The following is a 26,471-nucleotide window of genomic DNA, read 5'->3' on the forward strand; positions in this document are numbered from 1 at the left end:
CGACAGTGCAGTTTTGACCTCCTCTTTGTGTACCCGGGACAAGGCATCTGACCTCTTGTTCTTGGTCCCGGGGCGATAGGTGATCCGGAAGTCAAAACGCCCGAAGAACAGTGACCAGCAGGCTTGCCTGGGGTTCAGCCGCTTGGCGGTCCTGATATACTCCAGGTTCCGATGGTCAGTGAAAACCGTGAACGGCACAGACACTCCCTCCAACAGGTGTCTCCACTCCTCAAGAGCCTCTTTCACCGCAAGGAGTTCTCGATTGCCGACGTCATAGTTCCGTTCAGCCGGGGTCAACCTGCGTGAAAAGTAGGCACACGGGTGAAGAACCTTATCAGTCTCTCCGCTCTGGGATAGCATGGCTCCTATCCCTGAGTCAGAGGCGTCCACTTCAACCACGAACTGGCGGCTAGGGTCGGGCTGCACCAAAACTGGCGCAGTAGAGAACCGTCGTTTCAACTCCTTGAACGCGGCTTTGCACCGATCCGACCAGGTGAAGGGGACTTTTGGAGAGGTCAGGGCTGTCAGGGGGCTAACTACCTGACTGTAGCCCTTAATAAACCTCCTATAGAAATTAGCGAAGCCGAGGAACTGTTGCAGCTTCCTACGGCTTGTTGGTTGGGGCCAATCTCTCACCGCCGCAACCTTGGCCGGATCAGGGGCGACGGAGTTAGAGGAGATGATAAACCCCAGGAAGGACAAAGACGTGCGGTGAAACTCGCACTTCTTGCCCTTCACAAACAGTCGGTTCTCTAACAACCGCTGCAGGACCTGACTTACATGCTGGACATGGGTCTCACGATCCGGAGAAAAGATGAGAATATCGTCCAGATATACGAAGACAAATCGGTGCAGGAAGTCCCGCAAGACGTCGTTAACCAAGGCTTGGAACGTCGGGGGGGCGTTTGTGAGGCCGAACGGCATGACCAGGTACTAAAGTGACCTAAAGGGGTGTTAAATGCCGTCTTCCATTCGTCTCCCTTCCGGATCCGAACCAGGTGATACGCATTTCTAAGATCCAGCTTAGTAAAGATTTTGGCTCCATGCAGGGGGGTGAACACGGAATCCAACAATGGCAATGGGTATCGGTTGCGAACCGTAATCTCATTCAGCCCCCTGTAATCAATGCATGGACGGAGTCCGCCATCTTTCTTGCCCACAAAAAAGAAACCTGCCCCCATCGGGGAGGTGGAGTTCCAGATCAGCCCGGCAGCTAATGAGTCCCGGATGTAGGTCTCCATTGATTCGCGCTCAGGTCGTAAGAGGTTGTACAGCCTGCTGGACGGGAACTCAGCACCTGGAACCAAATCAATGGCACAATCGTACGGACGGTGCGGGGGAAGGGTGAGTGCCAGATCCTTGCTGAAGACGTCAGCAAGATCGTGGTACTCAACCGGCACTGCCGTCAGATTGGGAGGGACTTTGACCTCCTCCTTAGCCTGTAAACCGGGAGGAACCGAGGATCCTAAACACACCCGATGGCAGGTTTCGCTCCACTGAACCACCACCCCAGACGGCCAATCAATCCGGGGATTGTGCTTCAACTTCCATGGGAAGCCCAAAATCACGCGGGAGGTAGAAGGAGTTACAAAAAACTCAATCTCCTCCCGATGGTTTCCAGACACCACCAGAGTTACTGGTTGTGTCTTGTGTGTGATTAAAGGGAGGAGGGTGCCATCTAGTGCCCGCACCTGCAATGGCGAAGGAAGCGCCACCAGAGGGAGCCCTACCTCCCTTGCCCATCTGCTGTCTAGCAAATTCCCTTCTGACCCCGTGTCCACCAGTGCTGGAGCTTGAAGGGTTAAATCCCCGCTCAGGATTGTAACTGGGAGTCGTGTGGCAATCTGTGTGTGTCCCACGTGAATGTTTTGACCCCCCCCCCCTTAGCCCAGTCTCTGAGGGCGGTTGTTGTTGTGGCCGTTTGGGGCAGTTTTTCTGTGTGTGCTCCTTTGAGCTGCAGAGAAAACACTCCCCGCGGATCAGTCTCCTCATTTTGGCCCTGTGCGTTTCCCTAACAACGTCAGCAGGGGGACCTGTTGCCCCACGGAGCGCTGCGGTTGTGGAGCGTGGGGAGGGCAGCCCCTTTTCGAACCCGGAAGGGAGAGGGACGGCGCGTATCCGGCCACATCCTTCGCCTCGCTCCCGACGGCGTTCCTCCAACCGATTGTCTAACCGTATAACGAGATCGATAAGCCCATCTAAATCCCGCGGTTCCTCCTTAGCTACCAGATGCTCCTTCAGGACCGATGACAGTCCGTTTATGAAGGCGGCGCGGAGCGCAACGTTATTCCAGCCGGACCTCGCAGCCGCGATGCGGAAGTCGACTGCATATTCGGCTGCACACCGGCGCCCCTGTCGCATTGACAGCAGCATTGTTGAAGCGGTCTCTCCTCTGTTAGGGTGATCAAACGCTGTTCTGAACTCCCCCACAAACCCAGTGTATGCTGATAACAACCGTGAGTTCTGTTCCCAGAGCGCCGTAGCCCAGGCGCGTGCCTTACCCCGAAGCAGAGCAATCACATAAGCTATTTTACTAGCATCTGACACGTACATGACGGGACGTTGTGCGAAGACGAGCGAACACTGCATGAGAAAGTCCGCGCACGTCTCCACACAACCTCCATACGGCTCAGGAGGGCTTATGTATGCTTCAGGGGATGGTGGGAGGGGTTGTTGAACCACCACTGGAATGTTCATATCCTGCACAGGGTCGGCAGGAGGAGGAGCTGCAGCAGCGCCCTGAGCGTTCGCCGCCACCTGTGCGGAGAGAGCCTCCACCCTGCGGTTCAGGAGGATGTTTTGCTCGGTCATTTGATCCAACCGAGCCATAAAGGCGGTGAGAATGTGCTGCAGCTCACCAATCACGCCTCTTGCAGAGGCCTGCGCTCCCTGCTCTCCCATTGGTTGTTCAACAGCCGGGTGACGCCCCTCGGAGTCCATGACGCTGGCCGAGATATCCTGTTGTGAAAGTGTAGTGACACGGACCCACAACAGGGGGCGCAAATGAACGGTCAATAGATGAGCCAAAAAATAATTTAATGTTGTGAAGGTGCACAACGAACATACAGACAATCTCAGAATATGATTACAGTCAATCCACAAAGGTGACGTGTGGGCAGGCTCGAGGATAGAAGACGTCTGTCCTGAGAAGAGACGGAACCACACGATTTCCGCCGCCACTGAACCTGGTGAATACTGGAGCCGCCAAGTCCCGAATTCCCAGGTGATCACCGTCCCCGACTGTCGGATCTGGTACTGCTGGCGAAGAACAAAGACAGTCAAGTGTGGGTGTGTGTACACCCCGTAACAACAACGGTGGGAATGCCACCTCCACCTCTCACTCAATATTCTGCAGAGTACCGCAGTGATTCCTCAGGGGAAAAGAGTGCCGTCCAACACTCACTCAGCTTCCACAGACAGAGGGACCAGTACTCCTGCAAACACTCACAAAATACAGATTATATTGTAAAACACAAACGGCTGAGTCTATTACCTCCAAAGAAGTACGATATCTCGGCGATGAGGTGGAGATGACGTCTGGGTTTTATGGAGTGCGATGATGAAGAATGAGTGACAGATGTCAGGAATTAATGAGTGACTTCTGTCACTCCCGGCTGTGTCCGTGGCGGCAGCGCCCTCTCGTGCCTGAAGCCCGCATTTCAGGCAGGGCGCCCTCTGGTGGTGGGCCAGCAGTACCTCCTCTTCTGGCGGCCCACACAACAGTAATCCCAAAACATCACAATATGTGCCGGGGGGGGGCTATATAAAGGGAGAAAAGCAGGGGACCTAAGACGGACCCCTGTGGAACCCCATATTTCATGTCACGATGGTTAGAGGTAGTGTTATTGTACAAGACAATAAGAACACCTAGTTACATACAACCCCAATTCCAATGAAGTTGGGATGTTGTGTAAAATGTAAATAAAAACAGAATCAGTGGTGGGCACAGTTTTGCTAATCCACTAACCAGTAATTATCAAAGACAATGTTTTCATTATTGGATTAGCTTTTCAGATAACTTTAAAAACCATCATCGGCCCAATTATCTTCTGATAAGTTCTAGACCGCTAACATTTTTTGCAGACGTAGCTTTCTGTAGTAGATGCGCAGTTCTATCCTGTACAAACAGAGAAGAGCTGGTTCTAGAATAAACTGCTCTATCCTCTGCAGGTAAAGGAGAACTGGTCATAAGAAAGAAAAAAGCTAATTTATTTTAACCCCATACTAATATGCTGGCAATAGCAAATTTTACCCAAACTAATTTCGGACAAGTTATTTAAATTAACATCACGTCTGAATTTTAGAAAGTGAAAGTATCAGATGTTTTAGTTTTAAAGTAATGCACTAATTTTGAAGGTTTTTGTGTGGACATGCTGTGCCGCCCAGTGCATTATGGGTATTCACGACAGAAGAAATGCATTTGAGACCCTCTGATCAGGCTCCACAGGGACAACAGCATTAAACTCTTTGTATATTGTGCCTAAAACTCTCGTGAATATATTCTCTGGATTTATAGATGTTGTTATTGTGTTTGTTTTATGTAAAAATGCCAGAAGAAGCCCAGGTTGCTTCTCCAAAAGCCGAAAAGTCTGTTAAATTGTGATTCAGTTAACACAAGCTAACCGCTAATGGAAATGTTAACCACTCCTAAGATTCACACAGGAGTAAAATAATGAGCTAAAATTCACAACAGTTACACATAAAAACAAGCAGAAGTATTAGACAGGTAATAGAAATAAGAGAATTGATTACAACCTTGCACTGCAATTGCAAGCCAGCAGTCCGAGAAAGTTGTCAGGTCAGTGTTGTCAGCTGAGGGATTAATTCCTACCCGTGGCCTTTCTGTGTGGAGTTTGCATGTTCTCTCTGTGTTTGCATGGGTTACCTCCCTGTGCTCCGGTTTCATGCAGGTTAGGTGAATTTGAAACTTCAAAAATTGTCCAGGTCTCCCTTCTAAAACTGATCCCAAACTCAGTGGGACTAACCTGGTTAAATAAAGGTTAAATTTAAAATTCTATTAAGTGCCCATTTAATTCATGAAACACATTTAACATTCAGTTTCGTTATAAATAATTAAATATACAGTTGAATTTAAAGGTTCATTAAGAAGGGGAGAGGAGGGATCGAAATTCATTGACATATGTATTTGAACATTTTTTAAAAAGTCATGCAATGGCTACTTTCACTAGTAAGTAATTACTTTTATTATGCCACAACTCAGTTACGTTTTGGGAAAAGTAACTATAAGTAATTACTTTTTTGAAGTAACGTGCCCAACACTGACCATTACACAGCACACTGAGGGTTGTATCTTTCAAATGCACAAAATAGTGCATATTGCCCATTTAGCTCATCTGCCTTCATGAACATTTGGGGTTTATCCACATGAGTACAAAAACTCTGGGAGTAAACATGCAAATAGGAGAGATTTGTATGCATAACCGTATTTATCAGGGTCAAAAGAAAATATAACAGGAGCCAAGTGCATCTGTATTTTGCAAGTCTGAAGCTGTGGTATTAATTTATTGTACTTGATAGACTGCTGTCCCAGCAGCACAGAGGCTGCTGCCTCCCGGTGCACAGAATGAAGAAAAATTCAAAGATTCTATTGGGTTATCTCATGTTTATTTTTCTTAAAGAATAAACATCTTCATATACAACCCCTGGCAAAAATTATGGAATCACCGGCCTCGGAGGATGTTCATTCAGTTGTTTAATTTTGTAGAAAAAAAGCAGATCACAGACATGACACAAAACTAAAGTAATTTCAAATGGCAACTTTCTGGCTTTAAGAAACACTATAAGAAATCAAGAAAAAAATTGTGGCAGTCAGTAACGGTTACTTTTTTAGACCAAGCAGAGGAAAAAAATATGGACTCACTCAATTCTGACGAATAAATTATGGAATCACCCTGTAAATTTTCATCCCCAAAACTAACACCTGCATCAAATCACATCTGCTCGTTAGTCTGCATCTAAAAAGGAGTGATCACATCTTGGACAGCTGTTGCACCAAGTGGACTGACATGAATCATGGCTCCAACACGAGAGATGTCAATTGAAACAAAGGAGAGGATTATCAAACTCTTAAAAGAGGGTAAATCATCACGCAATGTTGCAAAAGATGTTGGTTGTTCACAGTCAGCTGTGTCTAAACTCTGGACCAAATACAAACAACATGGGAAGGTTGTTAAAGGCAAACATACTGGTAGACCAAGGAAGACAAAGCGTCAAAACAGAAAACTTAAAGCAATATGTCTCAAAAATTGAAAATGCACAACAAAACAAATGAGGAATGAATGGGAGGAAACTGGAGTCAACTTCTGTGACCGAACTGTAAGAAACCGCCTAAAGGAAATGGGATTTACATACAGAAAAGCTAAACGAAAGCCATCATTAACACCTAAACAGAAAAAAACAAGGTTACAATGGGCTAAAGAAAAGCAATCGTGGACTGTGGATGAAAGTCATATTCAGTGATGAATCTCGAATCTGCATTGGGCAAGGTGATGGTGCTGGAACTTTTGTTTGGTGCCGTTCCAATGAGATTTATAAAGATGACTGCCTGAAGAGAACATGTAAATTTCCACAGTCATTGATGATATGGGGCTGCATGTCAGGTAAAGGCACTGGGGAGATGGCTGTCATTACATCATCAATAAATGCACAAGTTTACGTTGATATTTTGGACACTTTTCTGATGTTTGAGGATGATGAAATCATTTTTCAAGAAGATAATGCATCTTGCCACAGAGCAAAAACTGTGAAAACATTCCTTGCAAAAAGACACATAGGGTCATTTTCATGTCAATGTCAACGAGCAGATGTGATTTGATGCAGGTGTTAGTTTTGGGGATGGAAATTTACAGGGTGATTCCATAATTTATTCCTCAGAATTGAGTGAGTCCATATTTTTTTTCCTCTGCTTGGTCTAAAAAAGTAACCGTTACTGACTGCCACAATCTTTTTTTCTTGATTTCTTATAGTGTTTCTTAAAGCCAGAAAGTTGCCATTTGAAATGACTTTAGTTTTGTGTCATGTCTGTGATCTGCTTTTTTTCTACAAAATTAAACAACTGAATGAACATCCTCCGAGACCGGTGATTCCATAATTTTTGCCAGGGGTTGTATAACTAATAATATTAACAGTCACTGATGTGTCACACTGCGTTTCACAAATAAACACACATATGCATATCTCGAGGTTTATGGAAGATAATGCACACACGTCTGTGTGGTCTACCGGTGACACACAACAAATAACTGTAAGCACAGAATGCACACAGCTGTGCGTTTTTCAGCACATAGCCAGCTGTCTTTATGTTCCACCACTGTGCACAGGCAGCTGTGCATCACCCTTCACAGAGTCTGAGCTGCGTGTACACTCACACACCTCGGGGTCAGTGTGGGATGATGCACGTGCATTTGTATTTGGTGAATGTGCATTCTCCTGTGGCTTTGAGCATCAATAATAAAATAAATTATAATGCTCTTTGGGTACTGAGTTGTCTTCCATGTACAGCATATTTCATCAGGATAAAGAGGTGAACTGCACCTCCATCCAAAAGCTCAAGTGGCTAATTTCATTTAATTTTGCACTTACAGCAATTAACTCACCCACATTCTCATGAACACACTGCTGTCTACATCACATCACCACCCACTGTCAACTGCTCATTTAAACTTTGTACCTCTCTCGAAAAACTGTCCACCCCAACCTGCAAAAGCACTCCTTATCTGTAATGTTAGTATTTCACACCCTAAATGTCTACATACATAAAGCATAGACACATCATTTCTCTTCCTCCTGGAAAGAGAAATTCTCACCAGTCACATCAGAACATCAATAAAAAAATGTCACTGACTGGGTGTTGTGTAGGGTTGTGGAAACCACTGACTTCCGTTCCTTTGTTGGTGAGGAAAGGTTTAGTGTGCTTGACTTGCTGAGATCTTTGTAGAATCAATGGATACTCTGACTGCAACACTTGAGAAGCTGAGGGAGAAATCACAGTATCTAGGTCTGAAATTGTCCTGGATCAAGAGTAAGGGCCCCTTCACACATATCACGATTGAAGCTGACTAGTGCACGAAGGTGGCCATTTGCACTGTTAGCATGAAAATAGTGAGCAGATGACCACTTTCGAGCTGGATGTGAAATTTGTCAAAGTGCCCCCAGGACTGTGGTGTTGCAAAGCAACACACAGGTTGTCGGCTCCCCCTCAGCACATGTGCCGTGTGTGTGTGTGTATCACGCATCTGTTGTGCCCCCCACTCCGCTACACATGTGGCATGCAGCTGGGGCATGGGGGGGGGGGGGGGGGTGAAGCACACTTGCATGGAATGCTGATATGTATGTACAAATGGGGACTGGCCAGCCATATCTGAGTGCACACAGCATGGTGAGGTGCCTCCCAGCTGATCACCAGCCAGAGACTCACTGACAGCTGCAAATGACGGCTCAGTGCACACGATGTGTCACATTAAAAACACAGAGACCACAGCCAGGACAGGTATATTAAAAAATACTACAATAACTACATACACAATTACATAACAAAATAAGAAAATAAAAAAAATCACATAACACAGAAACAGAGTGACATATTGGTCTTTGCATTGAACGGACAGGGGGTGTGGTCACCGACAGCAGCAGCTGTTGAGATCTCTGGTTCTGGATGTCACAGCTGGGGAACACGCACCGTGTTTTGACGTACATGGCCTTACAACTGTCCACTGTGACGCGCATGTGTCTCCATGCTGTACTCATGTGGAAATACATAAAAACATATATCGCTTTTGCGACAGGCTGCAGTGAGCGAGCGCACGGCGCACACATTGACAGCATCTCCCAGGTGAAATGGAACAACAGGTCATGTGTTCACACAGCAGGCAATCTGAATGTCACGTCTGTCTGACAGGACACATGTGTCCTGTGAGTGGGGCGCCGCAGGACTACAAGCTGACAGTGTGACAAATATGCCACCGGTATCCGATTAGTGCTTAGAATCATGCATAACTCTGCACCTGCTCCTCTTCAGAACTTTGTCCAGTTAACATCTCAAGTGACAAACAGAAGTACACACTCCGTCACCAGGGGGCAGTGTACTGTTCCAAAACGTAAAACAACTTTTGCACAGACAGCTTTTTCATATAGAGCGATTAAAGAATGGAACAATATTCCTAGTAGACTAAAAAGCCAAACAAATTATTTTATTTTTACCAGTGAATGGTCAGATCTGCCAGCACTGATTCTGTTTTTTTTTTTTCCTCCTTCTTCTGTGTAAGAAACTGTTTGATGTTATTTCCATGTTTCCATTTTCATGCTCCAGTCTTTTTTTTTGTGATTTAGTTGTGCAATAGTACAGTCTCTACGGGGCATGGGTTTATCTGATTGTGATATCATGATATCGTGCCTGTGAAAGTGATTTATTGTGGGATTTATTGTTCTAATTTTAGAACTTATAATAAAATTTTAGAATATTATTATTATATTGTTAATTTATTAATTTAAATGTATTTATTGTTAATTTATTTAATGTACCCAGGGACTGCGGGTTGAAATTAGCTATATAGCTATAATCTGGTACAACTCATCTTTGTCTTGATGAACTTAATGATGTTGTATACTGTCTCTCAAATAAACTAAACTTTCAGTCATGTATCACCAAAAATATACCATAACAAACGCCATTTTGTCAATTATTACAGTGCTTTTTTCGGAGTAATTATAGATGACATTTCAAATTTCTCTTTTTATAAATACGTTTATCTCCTTCTTGATTTTAGGCATTTTCTGTCTGTTATTCAGAGCTTTTGTAAATTTACTTGTTATTTTTTTGGTTCTCCACAGCAACGCGCGATGTGGTTCCACATGTTCCAGTTGTTTTTTTTAATATTTTTTCTCTACATCAGCAGTGCGATGTGGTTCCACACGCTCCACCTACTCGCACTGTGTTCGTGCATGCACAAAACCATCGCAGCGGGATCATTCACGCCTGCCCGACTGTGTCCCTCCCGATGTCAGCTCGATGTTTTCAGGTTCTCTCATTGGGGCTGATTCACCATGATTCACCCTGATTCCTACTTATTCGTGCTATGTGTGAAGTGGCCCTAAGATTTAGGGTTTTAAGTAGAAATGTGAAATGAGTCTGTGTGCAGTGAAAGTGTTGAATTTTTAGACATTCTTTTATCTCTGCAGTGGCATTTCTGTATGGCTCTGGGAAGAGCTTATGGACTCATGAGCTCATTGGGCAGAGGGATTTGGTAATGGTGATATCGATGCAGGGGAATAAAGGTCTACGTCTTGCTGGTCCTGGTGCTTCCTGTCGTACTGTATGTTTGTGAGACTTGGACTCTAACCATTGTTGGATGTATTTGTTACTATATCGCTTCGTAGGAACTGTGGGAAGCACTGGTGGGGGGGGCTGCTGTGCCAATAGATTCCCTTGCCTTGTCCAGTACAGGCATTCAAGTGAACAGTCAGAAAATTACTACAATTCCACAATAATCATTTCATGTCCTTCTCAAAATCAGCAGTTTTACAGATTTAACCATTTACAGCTATATTAGGCCCCATTTCTACTTTGGAAAGGAACAGTATCAAATACAACACTCGAGTTCTTGAGCAAAGAACATTTCACCATTTGACACCAATTACACACATAGTACACCAAACTGTACTGAACTGCCTTTATCTTCAGACAAACAGATCCTGGGGTTCACAATGACACCGACCTTAACAAAATAGAAAATATCAGCAAATTTACACTCTTTCAAAATATGGAAAAATTCTTCAGTTGACAAAAGAACATTATGTACATACAACAATGTTCACACCACCTTCACAGAGAGAGAGAGAGAGAGTGAGACAGAGAGAGAGACAGAGAGAGAGTGTGTGTGTGTGAGCGAGTGCGTGTGTGAGAGAGACAGAGAGAGAGAGAGAGAGAGTGAGAGAGAGACAGAGAGAGTGAGAGAGAGACAGAGAGAGAGAGAGAGAGAGACAGTGAGTGTGAGAGACAGAGAGAGAGAGACAGGAGAGAGAGTGTGAGAGAGAGACAGAGGGAGAGAGACAGAGAGAGAGAGAGAGAGACAGAGAGAGAGAGTGTGAGAGAGAGACAGAGAGAGAGAGACAGAGAGAGAGACAGAGAGACAGAGAGAGAGTGTGAGAGAGAGTGTGAGAGAGAGACAGAGAAACAGAGAGAGAGAGACAGAGAGAGTGTGAGAGAGAGACAGAGAGAGTGAGAGACAGAGAGAGAGAGAGAGAGTGAGTGTGAGACAGAGAGAGAGTGAGTGAGAGACAGAGAGAGAGAGACAGAGAGAGAGACAGAGAGACAGAGAGAGAGTGTGAGAGAGAGTGTGAGAGAGAGACAGAGAAACAGAGAGAGAGAGACAGAGAGAGTGTGAGAGAGAGACAGAGAGAGTGTAGAGACAGAGAGAGAGAGAGAGAGTGAGTGTGAGACAGAGAGAGAGTGAGTGAGAGACAGAGAGAGAGAGACAGAGAGAGTGAGAGAGAGACAGTGAGTGTGAGAGAGAGACAGAGAGAGAGACAGAGAGAGAGAGTGTGAGAGAGAGAGACAGAGAGAGAGACAGAGAGAGAGACAGAGAGACAGAGAGAGAGTGTGAGAAGAGAGTGTTAGATAGACATAGACAGAGAGAAGAAGAAACAGAGAGAGAGAGACAGAGAGAGTGTGAGAGAGAGACAGAGAGAGAGAGAGAGAGTGAGTGAGAGACAGAGAGAGAGTGAGTGAGAGACAGAGAGAGAGAGACAGAGAGAGAGTGTGAGAGAGAGACAGAGACAGAGAGAGAGAGACAGAGAGAGAGAGAGAGAGTGAGTGAGAGACAGAGAGAGAGTGAGTGAGAGACAGAGAGAGAGAGACAGAGTGTGTGAGAGAGAGAGTGAGACAGAGAGAGAGAGACAGAGACAGAGAGTGTGAGAGAGAGACAGAGAGAGAGAGAGTGTGAGAGAGAGAGAGTGTGAGAGAGAGACAGAGAGAGAGAGTGAGAGAGAGAGAGAGAGAGAGAGAGAGAGAGACAGAGACAGAGAGAGAGACAGAGAGAGAGAGAGACAGACAGAGAGATTTTTTGATTTTAAAAACACCTTTATTCACAACAGGTGAAGTACATCATTTACATTGGTGACATGGGCTTCTGTGTTTTTTTCAGAAATGAAGCACCAAGCTCCCAGTCCGTACAGACGAAAGAACATCATCGTCATTGTCCAAAAGGTGTCCATGTTATCAGTCAGAGCATAAAACTGGAATTCCACCCTAATCAGGGCCGCCAAGAGTCCCTTCAGCATAAGCTCAGGGTCCACCGACCCCAGAGCCAAAACACAGTTTTTCCGAGTCTTCCAACTTGGCAAGTCCACAAAGCAGGTTAATCAACACATGCAAACCCCTGGAGTGTGCGCGATATTTCGGACAAAAAATAAACAATTCCATAGTGAACGGCAACCCCAACCCGCGAAACCACCTCCCCAGCAACCCAAACAGCCCTCCCAAGCGATTACACTGCGCAAAAACATGGTGAATAGTTTCCCTGAGCAGACAGAATGGACAAACCCCATCCACCCCTGGATCCAGGTGTGCCAGATACCCGTTCATAGCCAAAAGCCCATGCACAATCCTCCACTGAAGATCCCCTGTACGTTTGTCGACCGGGGGTTTGTACAGGCTACGCCAGCACCCCACAGGAGACACGGCGGCACCAAAAAACCCTGACCACCTCGACGCCACCAACCCTGCCAATGAGCGTAAGTGTGACACCTTAACGCAGGCAAAGTAGAGTGCCCTTTTACCAATACCCTCAAACTCTCCCAAAACAGGTGACCTTAAAAAATAGGAGAGCCCCCGGCTCCTCCTGCCACCCACCCACCGAGGGCGAGACAGAGAGGGGAACACGTATTCACAGTCATCATCCCACTGGTCAGACAGAATACGAGTCTCAGCAAACGCTCTGTGGGGCCCCTGCAGGGAAGCACAGACCTCCTCCACCACCCTAAGCAGCATCCTGGAGGACCGAACTCCCGACGCCTCCCTCAGCCTCCCAACAGACGTGCGCAGCAGATGACCCAGTTTGGTGCACCCCGCCGCCCTCAGGCGGGACCGCAGAGTGGCAGATGACAAAGCAGGAGAACAAACAAAGTCATTGAAGATGAGGGGTTCCACAAACAGCCACATCCCTGGTGTACCGACAGCATCCCTGCACATGGAGAGGACCCGCCATGCTTGGAGAACAGACTGGTAAAAAACTGAGGTACGCGTCCCACCGACGTCCCACTGACGTAGGAGGAACAGATGTTTGTCATATCCCAGAGCAGCCTCCCGTCTCAGCAGGACACGGGCAGTATCCTGCCAGCTCAAACCCGAGCCATACAACAGTCTCTGAGCGGCCCGCAACCTGAAGGCCGACACCCGAGCAGCAATGTCCAACAACCCTTGACCTCCTTCATGAAGAGGCATATACAGCACGGGAGCCCTGATCCAGTGATGACCCGACCAGAAAAAATCCACCAACATCCGCTGCAGCTGCTCAATAAGGCCGTGTGGTGGAGGCAGAACAGACAGTCTGTGCCACAGCGCCGAAGCGGCCAAGTTATTAGCGACCAGAACCCGGCCCCTGTAAGACAACTGGGGCAGCAACCATTGCCATTTGGACAGTCTGGCACACACCTTCTCCACCATGCCCTCCCAATTCTTCTGACAATACCCTTCCGTCCCCAAAAACACACCCAGCACCTTCAACCCCTCCACTCCCCACCGCAAACCATGCGGCAGACAGGGAGCAGCAGCGTCCCGCCACCTCCCCATCAGAACAGCCTCACTCTTCCCCCAATTCACCCTAGCAGCGGTCCCCATCTCATAAAGCCATAAACTATCCAATAACTCATCAACATCCGCCTGATTCTTAACAAAAACCGTGATGTCATCTGCATATGCAGAGAGCACCAGAGGAGCACCTTGGTGAAGGCCCGGCAAAACAAGGCCAGACAGCCGGGCCCTGAGGCGACACAAAAGCGGTTCAATAACTATAGAATACAGTTGACCCGAAATGGGGCAGCCCTGTCATATACCCCGTGTCACGGGGACAGGGCAGGTCAGCCCTCCCCCCACCTTAACCAAAACTGAAGCCCCGTGGTACAGTACCTTAACAAAAGAAATAAACCCGTCACCAAAACCAAACGCCCTCAAAGTAGAGAACAAGAACCCGTGGTGAACCCGATCAAACGCCTTTTCTTGATCCAGTGACACAAACCCACAATCCAAGACCCCCATAGTACACAAATCAAACATATCTCTCATCAAAAAAAGATTGTCCAAAATAATTCTATCAGGCACACAATAAGACTGATCGTTGTGAATGATCAAATCCAAAACAGTCTTTAACCTGTTTGCCAACACCTTAGACAAAAGTTTGTAATCCGCACAAAGAAGTGCGACTGGCCTCCAATTCTGCAACGAAGCGAGATCCCCTTTCTTAGGCAAAAGGGACAGAACAGCATGGTAACACGACGTGGGCAGACACCCAGTCGCAATGCTCTCCTGCAACATTTCCAAAATATCCACCCCAAGAACACCCCAGAAATGTCTATAGAAGTCCACCGGAAGGCCATCGATGCCCGGAGCTTTCCCAGGTGCCATCTGGCATACCGCCACCGTCAGTTCCTCCAGCGTGATGGGGGAGTCCAGGGCCTCTCGCTCCGAGGCCACCAGCTGGGGGAAATCCTGTAGAAGACCAGCCGCACAGGCCTCGTCACAGTGAGCAGCACCGTAAAGAGCCGAATAGAAGTCCCTCGCGTGTCTCTGCATCTCCGCCGAGTCACTCGTCACCCGTCCGTCAGGAAGGCGAAGACAGGTCATCGCCTGCTGATGAGCTGTGGTGTTCTCCAGGTTGAAGAAGAAGGAGCTAGGCGCATCCATATCCCTAATGTTCGCAAAACGTGCCCTCACCATCGCCCCGTTCACCCTCTCATGCAACAGTGCGCCCAGCGCCGCCTTCTTCCCTTGCAACAGACTATGCCAATCAGGAGCCCCCCCCACAACAGACTATGCCGATCAGGAGCCCCCCACGTGCAGATCAGCTTGAATATTCATAATATCCCTCTCCAGCGTTGCCATAGCTACCTTAACCTTAGCCGTGGAATAAGAAGCATACTGTTGACACAAGACCCGAACCTGGGTCTTGCCAGCCTCCCACCACTGACACACCGTCCCAAACATCCCCTTCCGTCCCCTCCAAAAATCCCAAAAGTTCTCAATTAACCCACAAAATGCCCTGTCGAGCAAAAGTTTAGTATTGAATTTCCAGTAAGTAGTAACTCGCGCAGTGTGTGAGTGGAACAATTCCATAGTGACAAGATGGTGATCCGAAAAACCAACCGGCTGGATACAACTCCTGCACAATCTATTCCGAAACGAGTGTGATATATAAATCCGGTCAAGCCTAGCTGCGGACACCACCCCATCCAAAACCCGAACCCACGTGTACTGTCTGTCTTGAGGATATACAACCCTCCATGTGTCCAATAAACCCACCTCCCGTAAACACCCCGCCAGTGTGGAAGCCGACCGCAAATGTGGCTCCTCACCCACTCGGTCCAGGGACATATCCACCATACAGTTGAAATCGCCCCCCAGCACCAAACAGTCACCAGGCGCCTGCTGACCCAAGACGTCGCGCACTTGCGTAAACAGTCCCACTCGCTCCGAGCCCTCATTGTGTGCATAAACATTTAAGAACACCATGGTCAACCCCCCAACCCGAGCCCTGACCAGCAGAACCCGCCCCTGAACGACCTCAGTAGTAGACAAAACAGCAGCATCGAGTTGAGGTGAAAACAAAACCGCCACTCCAGCACTAAAGTTAGAGCCATGACTCTGATACAACGGTCCCCTCCACCACCGAGCCCAGTCCACCTCATTACCAACATCAGAGTGAGTCTCCTGCAGAAACAGCACCTGTAACCCCTGCCGCTCAAACAACTCAGAGACCAACGCCCTCCTCCGGCCGTCCCTGCCACCATTCATATTCAAGGAGCCCACCTTCAGATACTGCATGGGGACTGAGTAAAAAAAGAACAAAAAGAAAAACAGATAGAAAAGAGAGAACACCCAGTGAAACACAGTCATACTCTATCTGGTGGATTTACGACCCCGACGACCATGCCCCCACTTGGGCAAGGAGTCCTTCCCCAAGGCCGTAATATATTTCCTGAGTCTATACCGTTTCTTCTCATCCAACAAGTCCACACCAACAAGCCTCCTCAATACCTTAACAGACTTCACAAATTTCTCCGTATCAGGAAAATAATCTGCAACTCTCACTGATTTACCGAATGATTCATCCAGAAAACTGTTAATATCCTGCAACGTGTACAGATCGCTGCTGTGGAAAACAGAACCGGCGGTAGACATGCTGGAATCCGAATCATAATCCAGGTCGTCAGTCAGACTTTGACTCAGCAAGGGCTGTGGGTCCCCTAGAGCCGGTACCGCCTCTCCAACCATTCCACCCCGTCCAACAGTAACCGAGGACCCAACCACAGCAGAACCAACAGTGTCGGCCACAGAGGGAGGAACAGAAACTCCAACTACATCACCCACACAACCCTCAGTCACCGCAGCATCAGCCACCCCAGAATGTTCAGTTAGCAACGGCTCAGTAGACATAATAACAGTATCAGGCACTAAGCTGCCCTGCCACGGAGGGACAACCTCCACCTGCCCACCGGGCCCCGCCCCTAAAGCAGACGCTGTCGCCGGGACACCTAGTCCCGAGGCCGCGGGCCCCAGAACTGGACCCGACACCGACGCCCCGGGAACGTCGCGTTTGTGCGGACACGCGAAGCGTTTATGACCGACATCCCCACATTCAAAACACTTCATGCTACCAGAACTAGCATAAACCATATAAAAAGAGTCCTCATGTTTGACTCTGAAAGACACGTCCAGAGTCTGAGTCGAACAGTTCAGGAACATAAGCACCTGGCGACGGAAGGACAAAACATGGCGAAGTTTCTCGCTCTTACAGCCCAACCCGATCGTCTTAAACCCGCTAGCAAATTTACCAAACCTCTGCAGCTCCTGACTCAGAGCCTCATTCGAAACAAACGGCGGCACCCCGGAAATAATGATCTTAGTAGACGGAGCGTAGAGTGGAGAGGCCTGCAAGTAAGAGTCATTTAGATAAACCCCACTCAGAGAAACGTTCCTCCGACAAAAAAACCACCATGGCTCTGTTCATTCTGGAAGCAAACATTAAGTTCTCATGGCCGACCTGCTCACCCACCGCCAAAAGAACATCCTCCACCGACACAGCCGGGTCCGGAACCACCCTCACCCCGTGACGGAGCGAGAGGGCCGGCGGCGGCCCCGCCGACATCCGCACCAAGACCCGCCGCACAAAGTACACAAACACCCACAAATCAATCAAAAAATAAACAACCAACAAACAAACCGAAAAGCAACAAACTCCCAAAAAGGAAGGAAAAAACCCCACCTCACACTCACGCCCGCACCCTCCACTCACGCTCAGACTCCCAGCATGCACCAGTCAGAGACAGAGAGAGCGACAGAGAGAGAGAGACAGAGAGAGAGAGAGAATTAAGGTAATATTTTGCATGAACATTACTGAGTGGAATGGAGGCAAACTAAAGAAGCTTGAAAAACTTAAATGAAATAACTTGACTAACTAATAACACCAAAACCTTTAAATTGGTTAAAATTAATTAACAGTGTAGAGGACAAAGCAAATGAAGTATACAAAACCACTTAATTAAATGCGTTGCTAAACTTGGGTTTGTCTTACTATAAGTGTCTTGTGTGTACTCAGTGGCTGAGTTAGAATTTCTTTAAAAACATGGAAATTGCTATTTTAGGGTTTTGTTTTGTTTTTAAAAATCAATTATTTTCTCAGTTTAGAGTGTGGAATACTCCAAATAATATTTCACTTCTGTGAACTGATCCTCATAACGTGTAAAGTGAAATCAAAATACCAGCATGGCTGCAGCTTTGAACACTGTTACAAACAGCCCCAGCCTCCCCTATTACCGTTATAACTGGTCTGCTGTCCCAAAAAAGATCACAGCTTTGACCCCCTAAAACAAACAAAAAACATCACTCATTTGTTTTATCTTAAATTTTTACCCTCGTTTCCACACCAGGAGTAACATTCGGGAATAAATCTGAGCAGCTCGTCAGCTCACCTGAAGAGGTGGATTCGCTCCTTTCCACCCCGCAGTAAAGAGCGCAGATCAGCAGCCTCCGTGACGTGTGCGCGCTGACAGTGTGAATGAAGCCTGACACAGTTTATAACGAGTCAGACAAACGTCTCTCCTCCAACCGGGATGTGCAATTGTCATTAAACCACGAGAAAGATCTGATGTGCGCACCTCCATGCGCCTCCAAAAGAATCCCCGCCAAACTTTGGTGTCATTGATTTGATTAGTTTGTCCCGTTTTAAACCTCCGAAGAGTTCAACTTACTCCAGCAAAACACACGGAGACAAAATAAAAATAAATAAATATAACCCAAACGTCGTCGTCACCATCATCTCTTCCTGTCTGACTGACTGACAGCAGCAGCTGCAGCGTCACGTGTATCACTGACTGTAGCAATCTAACGTTCCCGCATTTTTGTAGCAAGGGCTAAAATTCCGGCGCCCCAAAGCCATTCATTTTGGCAATGTTGATTTGCCAAATATTTATTAATTTTCCCTAGCAACTACATACAATTGGTTATTTCACTGCACTTCAAGGGCGCTTTGAATGAGCGCCCAAGACAAGGAATGATACGTTTTCTGCTTCTGTCGGTGGAAATGCACTGCTGAATGAGAGTCAGTTGGAGGAAGTGTTGTTTTAATCATTTATATTACATGTAGGCACATACTATTAAGTAAAACTGACATTGATAATACTTTTTAAATATATATTATGACTTTTCCTCTCCACATCTAGGAGGGCAGCGCCCGAGCGCCCCCTATGGGCCAGCCGCCACTGAAACCAAACCAACTTTTTTGGGTTCCTTAGATGACCCCAAAACATAATCAGGATCTTCCCAAAAATAAAAACTGGCCTCAAGCCATTTAGCCAAGATGGCATCCAAGATGGCCGCCAAAATGGGGTTTTTCACTAAAACACCTTTAAACAATATATAAACAACTTAAATATCACAGAGATTCAATGGGAAGACCATTGCAGGTCACAGCAAACTCATTTGTGCCAAAACTGAATTCATTCATGGGTTTAAGATTCAAAATGGTTTCCAAAATGGCCACCAATAGACCCTTATCATTAAAATACATAGTTGGAAGTTGTTTATATGTTGTTTAAAGGTGTTTTAGTGAGTAAAACCCTATTTTGGCATCTATCTTGGACACCATCTTGGATAACTGGCTTGAGATGCCAGTTTTTATTTTTGGGAACATCCTGATTATGTTTTGGAATCATCTAAGGAACCTAAAAAAGTTGGTTTGGTTTAGTCCTGGGGGGTGCAAAGGTAGTGCTTGTAGCTCCCCTAGTATTTGAGATGTGATGATGGACTGTTTGTCAGCCTGGGTGGTTGTCATCCAGGACCAAGCTGATTCAGACACATGATCCCAGACTTGATTTGACTTGTAAGTGTCAGCATGTTGGTGTTAAGAAACATTTGGTGTTCTGCAATACTTATTTACTTTTTTGTCATGTCAAATCCTAATTTCGTCAAGTCCCTAGATGTATGTTTTTGCTACTTTTTTCCTTTTAAACAAAGCAGATCTGGCACTGTAGGAAACATGTGCCTGATTAGAAAATGTTGAGCTGTTTTTCCATTATTTCTTATTGATTGTTCATTTAATCAACTAATCAGCAATACAACTTAAAAACCTGCTAATGATGTGTGTGTAGCGAGCATGGGCAATACCACACACAGTGCGTGCACCTCAGTGTGCTTCACTACACACAGTTACCTTTGCTGTAACACAACTCATTTAACAGAGGCCTGAGGCTTTGTGCATGTCCAAGGGCCTCACATGACCATAAGTCTGTTGTTGTATTCCCAGGGAATTTGGTCGATGGAAGGTCAACAGTCTGGCAGTGGAGAAATGGGACGGCTTCAGTGGCAGCGGAGGCCTGGCACTGCCTCTCGACCCCGACTTCACATACACCGTCCGCCAGCTGGGGAGGCGGCCGACCCTCCACATGATTACAGAGAGTCTCATCAAGAAATACGGCACACACCTCCTTGTCTCTGCTACTCTGGGAGGTACATCAAAAACACACACCTTCCAAACCTCAGACTCTTGTCACTTACAGATTCTACCATCTGTTGCTTTGTCAACCAAAATGCATGTAACCATTTTTTTTTATAGATCAGTGTTTAGGCTCCAAAAAGCACATCAAATCTCTCTGGTTTAGTGAATAAAAATAAATGGGAAGTGGTGGCCAAACAAGGAATTTGCATTCGTGTTTGGCCAACATTGAAAAACAGCATGGTTCCCTAAACACAGTCTACACTTGACTACGTCACAATTCCATCTGCTGCTGCTTATGTGCGCTTGCTTTAATAAATTATTACAAGTGTATTTGTGAACAAAAAGATGAATTCCTAACCAGTAATAGTGGTTTGGAGGGACTATCCAAATGCAAATTTGGTGAAAAATTACTAATATATGTACTTTGAAGTTTGGGTACTTTTAATGTGTGGGTATCAGCAGTAAATGTTTCGTTTGGCAAACAGAAGTGAGCATTGCTCCCACTTAAGAACATTTTTGGTCTTACATTCACCAATGTCTCAGAAATTCATAGAAATGAGAGAAATACCATCCCACCATCTCTATGCTGTAAAGAAATTTAGTTAATAAGGCGCAGATTTGACCTGTGCTCCCCTAACCCAAACAATCACCACCACCAAAAAAATCAAAGCTGCTACATATCATGGCGGCATTCATGTCTAAACCTGTTCAACTCATGTAGGTGGATACTTGGAACATCCTTTCACTTAAAAAGCATGACCATCTTGGACTGCTGTTGAGGCAGGTTGGAATGCTCCATATTGCAGTGGTTGTACTCTGTGTGGTCTGAAGATCTGGAAGCAGCTACAGCTCAGTGGGTGGGTACACCTACTTTTGGTCTGGGCACTCCAGGGGTTGATGTATGTAGGAAGTGGCAGTTGATGTGGTGGACCAATTACTTCCAATGATGTTGGATGCCAACCCTGTTAATATGCATGTTAAGATGCTATCTCAGTCTAGAAAGTGATATTAATGACTTAGAGAAGCTTGAATCTTCGACTGCACTGGGTTGCTTGACGTGAGGACGTTTCGCTTCAAATCGCAGAAGCTTCCTCAGCTAAAATTCTTGCTCTGGTGGTCTGACTTCTGTCTTGACTCTTGTCGAGAAGAATGATGCGAAGTCACAAAAGCTGGAGTTTTAAACCTAACCAGACCCCTCCTACCGAGAGGCAGACTGCTAAGGCTAGTGACTAAACAATAGCTCTAATTAGAATCTATTGTGCTCTAGTTAGCACCTTCCTAATGACAGGGCAGCTGTGGCTCCCTTGACGACTCTGCTGATGACGTGAATGACTCATTACCATGAACAAAAGACTGAAACTGCTTTGACCTGAGTACCCCATTGTAAACAGGGGATAAAGCGTGTCTCAGACCCCCTGCTGTGGATGGAGCCACCAGGCTGGAGGAGAAGAGGGAGGCCAAAGAGGAGGCTTATGGTTGTGCTGAGGGAGGACATGCAGGTGGTGGTGTGTCAGAGGAAGATACAGAGGACAGGGTGAGATGGAAACAATTGATCTGCTGTGGCGACCCCTAATGGGAACAGCTGAAAGAAAAAGAAGAATTTTGTGCACTCCTTTAAGCTCTCAGGCATGGAATTCCAAATAGTAGGCCCACAGAAAGAAACTGTGTTTTTAGTGACCTCTTTAGTTTCTGTGGGCACAAAAAGATCATTTGGGTTTACATTTCTTGAAATTCTGTTATTGACTTCAATTGCCATTAATATTTCATTGCGAACATGCTGGGGAGCAAGTCCATGAATACTCTTGAACATCAACAAGGACATAAAATAATCTCTTCTTTGTGTAACATTTAACCATTTCAATTCCTTTACCAGATCAATACCTCTACAGTTTACATAATCATAATTGTTCATGATAGCTCATATAGCCCTATTCTGCATTCTCTGTACCTTAGCAATATTTTGGTCAGAACTGAAACCCCTACGGTAATGGCATAGTCTATTTTTGGTTGCAATATACTCATATAATTGAATTAATGAATCAAAAGGAAGAAATTTTCTAAGTCGACAAAATGTCCATACCATGCTATTGAGTTGTTTGCAAAGGTCTTCTATGTGTTTACTCCAATTCATATGCTTATCAATCTGTACACCTAAGTATTTACAATGCTCAACACAAACTATGTGGTCACCATCTAAAGACATATCAATACAAGAATAATCATTAAGCATATTTTTAAGCATTAATTCAGTTTTTTACATTTATTTTATTATTGAGCAGTTGTGGGCACAGTTCCGATAATCCAATAACCGATAATTATCGAAGATAATGTTTTCATTATCAGATTATCTTTTTAGATAACTTTAAAAACCATTATCGGACTAATTATCTTGCAATAAATTTTTGTCTGATAATTTTTAGACCAATAACGTGGTAAATAAAGCTGAACAGCTACAAATATTTCTAAAACTTAAAATCAATTGGGCACCTACCTGTTAAATGTTTCGTAGCTGTTTAGTTCTACCCTCTGCAAAACAGAGAAGAGCTGCTTTAAGAAGAAACTGCTCCATCCTCTGCAGGCAAAGGAGAACTGGTCACGTTAATAAGAGACTGTTGCATGATACCCTGAAAACTTGCTAAAACAATTATAAAATCAAAATCAAATCAAATTTTTTTTTTTATATAGCGCCAAATCACAACAAACAGTTGCCCCAAGGCGCTTTATATTGTAAGGCAAGGCCATAAAATAATTATGTAAAACCCCAACGGTCAAAACGACCCCCTGTGAGCAAGCACTTGGCTACAGTGGGAAGGAAAAACTCCCTTTTAACAGGAAGAAACCTCCAGCAGAACCAGGCTCAGGGAGGGGCAGTCTTCTGCTGGGACTGGTTGGGGCTGTTTAATTTGCATGGAATTTAATAAACGCAAACCGAATTTCAGACATATTATATATATTAGTCTCGAACAAAGAGGACAAACAGTGTTGTAAAGAACAATAATTAAAACGTTAAAGAGCAAACTTCACTTTCCCCCAGAACAACATGATCAGGAAGCGAGTGTAGCTCACAGCAGCTCCCATTGAAAATAACAGAGAGACAGACTGTGATTCTCACATGTTTACATAAAATAAACACAATAACAACATCTAAAAACCCAGAGAATATATTCACAAGAGTTTTAGGCACAATATAAAAATAGTTTTATGTTGCGATGTTAATGGTGTTGTCTGTGTGCAGCAGTTAAAGTGCAGCGTGATCAGAGCGTCTCAGTGCAGTTCTCAATGTTACTGAGATCTCGCTGTGCGGCGAGCCAACATTTATGTGTCAAGACAATATTGAGTGCACATTTTACAAAATAATAAAATGTGTGCACAACATCATAAAATGTGCGCACATTCTCTCCACATGCAAAACATTTTGCGATGACACTTCCAGGGCTCCGTAAAAATGCCTGTTTTTACAAATAAAAATGGAATATTTTACAAAAGCACATTTATCTGTAAACACCAACACACGACACACATCACATTAACATGTTGGTTTACATAATGAATGACTGAACCAATTAGTGTTTAGCAGAGGCACATTTTACCCAGAATCCTTTGCGATCTGTCTGTTTGTTACAAAACCTCAGAATTAGTGCATTATTCAACATTAAAAGTTGTGTTATATTTTAACTTTGTACAAATGACAGAATTGACATTAATGGAGTTATTCTATCAGTATTAAAGTTATTTATGAATCAAAACCATAAGTCAGCACTTCTTTATTTTCCAAGACCTCGGCCTGACCAGAGCATTGTGATTGGGTAGAGAGCTGGGCTTTGTGGCTGCTCTCGCCTGTGCTGGAAGCCATGTAGTAAGAGCTTCCAGCAGGGGGCAAAATGCTCAACGAGAGAAGTGTGGGCTCATTGTTTGGGTCTGATGTCGCTTTTGATGCTACCAGAAGCGACTGTGGTGTTAAAACTGAAATTCAGTTTATTAGTAGTTGCAAATGTACCAGAGACAATTTATCGGTTATCTGTAACTTCTGATACATTTTTGGGTGGTTTATTGTTTTATCTTTATCAAAGATAACGTTTCAGTTATCTGATTATCTGTTATCAAAGTTCATTTTTTGGTTATCTGTGCCCACCACTGTTATTGAGGGATCATCAGGAACGGTCTTTGTTTCCACATACTGTACAGTACACCTTCAAAATTTATTTTGTAAGTTGGAGATTGATTAGTTTCTTCTGTGAAAGCTAAAAATAAAATTTTGAATTCTGATTTGATTTTTTTAAAAAAATCAAAATATTTGACATTTCCAGTGAGATTTTGCTAACTTTGGTGGTCACCAGACTTTTTCTGGGAATGACACGATTCCTGTGGTGTCTTTAGTGAGTCTCACGGCAGCCGTTCCCTCTCTGAAGTCAGAGGGGGGGGGAAGGCCAAGCAGAATCCACTTTCCATTTAAAGAAACATTACTGTTAACCTTTTTCAAAGCAGATTAAATTAAAAAAATTAAAGATTTGTTGGAAGTCAGTCTGTCATGATTTCAGCTTCGATGAGGTAGGATACAAATGCAGGACGCAACCACAAGGACGGATGTTCAAAAAGCTTTAGTTGGTTTCCAGGCTGGGTTCAGTACACAGAAGTACAAACAATACTCAGCAGCAGTATCCAAAACATAAGACAAGAGACAATATCAAGAACAGGCGGGCGGCACATGGCTGGAAATGAACAAGGAACAGAGACACTGGGACAAAACAGCTGGAAACACAGGCTTAACACACAAGCGATCTGGTGAAGACATGAGGAAAACATGAGGCTTAAATAACGGGTGTGATGAGGGAAAATCAGACACAGGTGTAGAAGAGCAAGCAGGAAGAGGGTATGGCAAACAAAAGAGACCAGACACACCCAAACCAAAGCCCACACTGAAAGACAAGAGAGTGCAGACAGAGAAACACCAACCAGAACTACACCGGAAAAACCACACAAAATAAATACTAAATAAAACATAACAAAACCATGACAGGCAGTTTGCTCCTCAGTTTCTACACAATTTCATTGCCAAATTATATGACAGATGATTTGATGTGATAATTCCTCCTTGAGTATTTTTAACATGGTGTGCACACAGAAACACAACCTCTATGCAAAATAAGCTGAAATGTGTAATATTGCTGAAATTTCTGTGGCTGAATTTTACCAGTTTTCCAGTTTATAATAATTCCGTGAACTTGTTGGTTTAGTCACATTACTCCAAATGGTTTGCTCTCACTTTGGGTTTTGCCAAGTGTAAATGTAATAAACCACAGCAGAATGTCAGAAGTTGTTCTCTGGTAGTTGTTGGGAGTTACTCTTGCTGAATATGTGAAATTGTCTATTCAAAAGGCATACCAATGATGACAATGAATTTATGATCGGTACTTCTATTCTGAAAAAAATTTTGTTCACCTCAGAGTATTCTTAGTGTAAATGGAATTCATTGAGATTATTAGTTAAATTAAAATGTCAAAAAAAATTGTTTGGTAACCATGACAAATGTGTCGATTCTAACTCAGAGAAGCTTTGCCATTTATGGTAATTTTACCCAACACGATGAACATTATTAAGTGATCACTGATAAGTAATCAGTGATTTTTGTATTGATTTCTGTATTTAATGGATCCACAGAGCATGTCTGCTTCTTGCCAGAAACTCCTTGCTGCACTTAATGACTCCTTTGCTTTTCTAACCAATCTGAAAAGACACTAATGAAGGGTGATTAGTGCTGCTCTGTCAGGATTAATGACGTTTTATCCTGTTGCCTCACTGTCACCAGGGGAGGAGGCTCTGACTATATTCGTGGACAAAAGGAAGCTCAGTGAGGAGTCGTCACCCTTGGGTGCTGAGGGAACTCGTAGAAATGTTACAGGGCACGTGACCCTGGAGACCCTCCACCAGCTGGCAGCATCTTATTTCACTGACAGAGAGAGCACCCTCCGCCGTCTGCACCACCTTCAGATCGCATCCACTGCCATAAGGGTAGGTGCAAGTCAGGAAACGTTTAGACACCAAGAGGTTGGCAGAATGAAACACCCTTTACATCTTGTAAAAGTGTAATCAGGGACTTTCCACACGCAGAGACGATACCAAAAACAAGAGCAAACACAGATTTCTGACGTCCACCAATCACAATCACAGATTTCTGATGTCCGCCAATCCAGATCCGGATCACCTCCAAAATTCAGTGGAGTCTTCCATGCCCTAATATCTATCTGT

At 45.0% G+C, this 26,471-nt stretch overlaps 1 protein-coding gene across 1 annotated transcript in view; it reads left to right on the plus strand.

Annotated features, from left to right (window-relative positions):
- LOC117521657 (BMP/retinoic acid-inducible neural-specific protein 3-like) overlaps positions 1-26,471 on the plus strand; it is a 153,081-nt gene that overhangs the window by 14,495 nt on the left and 112,115 nt on the right. The window contains exons 3-4 of the mRNA XM_034182978.1: positions 20,034-20,236; positions 26,032-26,234. Coding sequence (XP_034038869.1) covers positions 20,034-20,236; positions 26,032-26,234 — 406 coding nt within the window. The remainder of the gene's footprint in view (positions 1-20,033; positions 20,237-26,031; positions 26,235-26,471) is intronic.

This window comes from Thalassophryne amazonica, chromosome 12, assembly GCF_902500255.1.
Source record: "Thalassophryne amazonica chromosome 12, fThaAma1.1, whole genome shotgun sequence".
Lineage (NCBI taxonomy): Eukaryota > Metazoa > Chordata > Actinopteri > Batrachoidiformes > Batrachoididae > Thalassophryne > Thalassophryne amazonica.